A 6,487-nucleotide genomic window follows, 5' to 3' on the forward strand; every position below is an offset into this window, starting at 1 on the left:
AACATGGTTCGGTCAAGATGATCTATGTCCACGAGAGAGAGAGAGCGAGAGAGAGAGAGAGAGAGAGAATGAGAGAGAGAGAGATATAATATTTTATTAACTTTCTGGAACTATTACAAGCACTCAAAATTGTATCTCGCTTTAAGCTCTCATAGAAATCTAGCAATATGAGCCTATTTATACTAGAGGGATCAGACTTAAAACCCTAATGGGCCAAGCCTATTGGCCCATAGGTCCATGAATGGTGACAACAATCATATTCCACCATGCAACGTCGTCTAGAACATTCTGCTATGTCATACAAGCCATGATCATCATCAACACACATGATAGACCACCTTAACCACAGTAGAGCAACATGATGCACATGTGGAGCCTCATGATCGCTAATGGCCCAACATCCATCATGGTGGCACAACATGGTGTATTTCTTGAGCATGATCATCTTTTAAGCATATGTGGATTGACATGACACAACAAAGGAATCAAGATGGCACAACATCCTTCCCTTGGCGCAACTTCATACCCTCATGGCGCAACATCTCATAGATGTGACACAACATCTCCTTCCTGGATTCCTTATAGCACAATATCTCATGTGTGTATGTGTCTCAACATCCATTCATTTGGCACAACTCCTATCCCTTTGGCCTAACATCTTCATGGATGGCGCAAGATGCCTCCATATGGAGCAACATCCCAAAGGACGACGCAACATCAGTCATCATGGCACAACTTGTTGCTCCATGTTGCTCCAAGTTGGTCCAAGTGCTCCAAGTTGCTCCAAACTACCTTTTAGAATATCCGTTTCTTTGTCACTTGATCCGTTCCTTTGTCTGATGATTCATTCCTTTCTTAGAAGATCTGTTCCTTTGTCACATGCTCCATGAACCCCAAGTGCTCCAATGTAATCTAAGTGCTCCATGTTGGAAAAGACTTCATACCCCAACACATACATACAGACTGGTTGTAGTAAACACTTGGGGAGACAAGGTTTGTCACACAATATTGGTCGTAGAAGCTGCAACATCTAAACAGAGTTTGACGAGAGCAATAATCCTTCAAAGAGAAACCAAATTCTATACAAAATTTTATATCTTTAGTAAATTTGCAAACAAAAACAATATGTTTAATGATTTTAGGAGTAATAAGGATTTTATGAAGATGCAAGGGACGATATGGATTGAGACTATGAAGTTCAGAATGACTAGAGTTAGTAACACACCGGTAGACGATAAAAAATAACATTTGGTAAAAAAAACAATTGATAAACTAGCTAGAAAGTGTAAAAAACAAATAAAGACATGTAGAAAATGTGTTTATTATAGTTAATAAATGGTATATATTGAAGATTTAAAAGAAAAAACTTTAAAAGCTAAATGAAAAGCTATTTTGAGTATTTTTTTTTAAAAAAAAACTAACTTATAAACTACTTTTTGTTTTGTGAAACATGATAACCTCAAAAACTTGAAAAATATGTTATATTTTAAGCTAATTGTAGCGTACCAATTACCAAAGATAACTCTAAAAGGTAGCTTTTAGCTGGTATGTCAAAAATTATTGTAGTTAAAAAATCATTAATCAATCTTGGGAAATATCTAGAAAAATTCTAATATTTTGTAATTTTTTTTAATAAAGCCCTAAATTTAATTTTTAGAATAGAAAAGTCCTAAGTTTCTAACTTTTTGAATAGAAAAGCCCGAGAATCCGGTTAATTTATTTACTTTAGCCCATTTTGACCTGTCTAGCAGGTCATGAGACCAAATCGTTATTTTCTCAAAAATAATGAGAATTTTCTGCAGATTTCGACAACACTTGTATATAATGTATAAACATATTCTTTTTTATGTGTTTATATCTATTTTTATGTATTTTTGTATATTTTTAAGTATTTTACATATTTTTTATTTGTTATTTTTTATGTATTAAGTATTTATATCTATTTTTACATAATTATGTATTTTTTAAAGTTTTAATATGTATATGTTTATATATATATTTTTTTAATTTATAAACATATTTTTTAATATATATGTATATTTAAGTATTTTACATATATATTTATTTATTTTTAAGTATTATTTTTTGTATTACGTATATATGTATTTTTAAAAGTTTTATATAGATGTTATGTATTTTAAATGTATAAACATATTTTTTACGTATTTATATGTATTTTTAAGTATTTTACATATTTTTATGTATTTATGTGTGTTTTTTATATATTACGTATTTATATGTATTTATGTATATATTTTTAAAGTTTTTTTTATATAGATGAATATGTATTCTAAATGTATAACAATACCTTTTTTTTACGTATTTATATATTTTTTACTTCAAGTCATATTCACCATTTCATCCAATTTATACAACTTCTTCGAGTATATCTAGATGGTTTTTCCTATATATTCACTTATTTTAAGCTTTTTCCATTCGCTTCTTTTGAAATTAAATACTGAATAACAAAAACTTAAAATATGTAGGTATGTAGGAAACCATCTAGACATACTCGAAGAAGCTATGCGAATTAGATGAAACGGTGAAGACGACTTGAACTAAAAAATACATAAATACGTAAAAATAATACGATTATACATTTAAAATACATAAACATCTATACAAAAAACTCAAAAAATATATAAATATGTAAAAATATATATAAATACATATATATAAAAATACACAAAAAAATATGTAAAATACTTAAAAATACATATAAATACGAAAAACAATACGCTTATACATTTAAAATACATAAAAATCATATATAAAAAATATTTAAAATAAATAAATAAATAAGTACCTAAAAATACATATAAATACGTAATACATAAAAACATATAAAAAATATGTTAAACACTTAAAAATACATATAAATACGTTTATATATTTAAAATATATAAACATCTATATAAAAAACTTAAAAATACATAAATACATAAAAAATACGTAATACATAAAAAAATATAAACTGGTTAAAAATACATATAAATATGTCAAAAAAAATACGTTTATACATTTAAAATACATATAAATATTACCTTGAAGCTTCAAAATTAAGAGCATTCTAGTTCTATTGGAGAGATTAACAGCTAGTAAATCTTCACTAAATATCTTCAAGTTGCTGTGAAAGCTTTTTTTTTTTTTTATTTGGAGGGGGGGTAAGTAAATAAAATAATATTCCCAGGTGTCGGTCGTACAGTGATGGGAAGATCTTCAAATCAGAAATTAAAAAATAGGTCGTGCTTAGAAGTGGAATAGTAAGAGGGAAAAACATGGTCCATGGAATTCAGCTTCTTTTTGCCCATAATTTAATTCTGCTTATAACTATTTTTTTAATCAATTTATTTATTGGGGGACAGACCAGTTGACTCCCACTAAATCGATTAAAATCGGGATTTTTAATTTTAATTTAGTGGGAAGTTTATGTGGCTAACTGATGTAGTGGTTGTACTTTGTAGAAGCTAGTATGGGCAACATTAGCTTTAGTTAATCTTGTCTACTAATCATACAATTCTTCATTAATTGATTACCTAATCATAGTTTATTATCAGCAGCCTTGATCTGTAAAGTTTGATTAGTTAATTATGCTTGATTTTATTGGCCGAGAACCACTCATGTTTCTTTAGAACAGATGCCGATTTCATGGGTCGTTGCAAGATCAGTGAATCATGAAAAGACAAATTGCAAGTGATTTAGCTCACGATTTGTTCGGTGATCAGGTAGAGTAAAAAATATATATATAACAAGTGTCCATTTTAATTATGGTTTTTGATTTAAAAAAAAAAAAAAAAAGGCGATTTGTATGTACATTGAATATCAAAGTATGAAAAGAAACAAGTGAGAAAAGGTTAAAGACGCCCAATAAACAAGCACCCAAAGAAGGAAACTTCAAAGAAATAAATATGCATGCTTATGAAAGCATTTTAATTCGTGTAAATATATAGTTTATAAGTTAATTAAAATAGGAAAGTCTTATAATGTTATATGTGTAGGAAATTTGTAGGAGAAAAAAAGTAAAAAGATATTTGATTTCTCTTAAAAAAAAAAGAAAATAAGTTAGGATAATAATTTTTCATCTCGTTCATATTTATAAGACAATTTTTTTTGTCATGATTAACCATCAAACTTATAAATTTGTTTAAATGTTACAATTGTTACCGGTTATCTTAAATGGTAATGATAACATATAAACATATTTAACAAATTTGATTATAAATCATGTTTAAAAAAATTGTCTAAAAATGAAAAATTAATTACCCCTCCAAAATTATTTTTTCCAAATTAGTATGTAATGTAAAATTATACCATTTTGGTATAAAAAAAGCCTACAAATGTCCTATTTTATTAACATCAATTGCGTGGTGACTTATGATTTTATATTTTCATTTAAAATATATGAATTTAGTTGTACTAGTCTAGCTCATAGTTTCATTCAAAATTAAGCTTATGCATACCACTCGTATATACTTTCTACAAATATCCTGATTTTATTAACATCATTATAGTTTCATTCAAAATTAAGCTTATGCATACCACTCTTACCGGCCTAAAAATATGTATATTTAGATTCAAATCTTACTATATAAATGGAAATTATATTCTTGGATGATGCGATAATCGTTGCAATTTTCGAAACATATCAAGAAATTATAACATGCATGAGATATCCTATGGAACCTTGTTTCTAATTAAAAATTAATATAATCAATATACTGTAATAATTTTTATAAATCAAATAGATAATATTATAATACAAGTTCGTTAAAGAACAAAAAATAATGTTATATTTTATATAAATTAAATTAAAAGTTATAAATCTTAAAAAAAATTCAGTTTAAAATCAACTTGTCATAAATAATATATTTATTAATAATAAAATTAATACATACCAAAATTTTGTTGTTTAGATTTTTGTATATTTTTCAAAATTGTTTTGAAGTGACGGTCAAATAAAGGTATAAACACTTAATGGAAATAAGGGAAAAGATAAACTTCACATTTTGTTCATATTTAGAGATTTTTATTTTATACACACGATTGATTATCAAACTTGTTAAATATATTTAAATGTTACAATTGTCACCTAAGATAGCAGATAACAATGATAATATTTAAAATAAAGAAATCTCGTTATTATCATAGAAGATTGCTATGATTTGTTTCCTTTTATCCATTCATGTTATATAGGCTTTTGTTTAGAATGTGCTTTCAGTAAGGAATGCATTTCCTGGTTCTATATAATACCAACTTTGTGAATGAATGAAAAGAAAGTTTTCACAATAATCAATTTGTTTATTGTATCAGAGCAGGTCTCACACCTGCTTTAGAAAACCTTGTCCCCAAAGATGGCGGGAGACAAACCAGTGTCATCGAAGGACGGAGCCTCACCAACATCGAATCCAATTCGCCATACTACATCCATTCCTCAAAATATCCCAAGCAGATGTACGTAAAATGACGTTCTGACGGACAACAACTATAATGATTAGGCTCAAGAGATGAAATTTTTTCTTTTTGCCAAGAACAAATCGATTTCATTGATGGAACTATCGATAAACCAGATGCGAAATCATAAACCTATATATATGCGGTGGATGCGCTGTGATGCCATAACAAAGGGATGGCTAACCACTGCCACAGAAAAAGACATTAGGTCAAGCGTGAAGTACGCAAATATAGCTAGCAAGATTTGGAGTAATCTTGAAGAAAGATTCGGTAAGAAAAGTGCTTCACGAGCATACGAGCTGAAACAATCGCTTGCAACAAAAAGGCAAGAAGTAATCTCTATTTCTAGTGACTACACGGAATTACGATCCATATGGGATGAAATACAGTCTACAACACCCACCCTTCGTCGTGAGTGTGTTGGTTATACGTATAATATAGGTAAAAGGTTGAATGAATCCAAGGATAAAGAGAGGTTCTATAAGTTTCTCATGGGACTTGATAATGAATATTATACCATCAAAACTCAGATTTTAGCCATGAAACCCACACCAAGCCTAAGTGCAGTTTTTCACCTGGTAGCAGAAGATGAGCACGAACGAGCCATCACTGCTACCAAGAAACCCACAAACAAAGTTACAGCTTTTTAAGATTTCGTTCAAGGGAAAAAGGAGATCGGTAGTGATTATAGGCAGCAAAACAAAAGGGCGGTGAAGAAGGATCTCAAATGGAGCAACAATTATGAACCGTAATGTATTTTCTATGGCAGAAAAGGGTCATAACAAGAAAGGTTGTTTCAAACGTATCGGGTATTCGGATTGGTGACCAGGAAAAGGAAAACAAGAAAAAGGAAAGGTAAGGATATGCTACACAAATGTTGAACCTAGCCCCATACCTGGTTAGTCGACTAAACAATATCAAAGGCTCCTCAAACACTTTTAAATTGATGAAGAAACCAACACTTCTCCTATAACATGGTTGGTAAGACTGATCATGGCGAGGCTTGGGTTGTTGACTCAGGCGGAACTGAACACAT

General features: G+C 29.2%; 1 protein-coding gene across 1 annotated transcript; it reads left to right on the plus strand.

The window, feature by feature from the left end:
* The first annotated feature begins 5,591 nt into the window (after positions 1–5,591).
* Positions 5,592–6,101, plus strand: LOC111888840 (uncharacterized). The gene has a single exon (XM_023884962.1). It carries the CDS (start codon positions 5,592–5,594, stop codon positions 6,099–6,101), a length of 510 nt encoding a protein of 169 aa, XP_023740730.1.
* Positions 6,102–6,487: the final 386 nt, after the last annotated feature.

This window comes from Lactuca sativa, chromosome 2 (assembly GCF_002870075.4).
Source record: "Lactuca sativa cultivar Salinas chromosome 2, Lsat_Salinas_v11, whole genome shotgun sequence".
Classification (NCBI taxonomy): domain Eukaryota; kingdom Viridiplantae; phylum Streptophyta; class Magnoliopsida; order Asterales; family Asteraceae; genus Lactuca; species Lactuca sativa.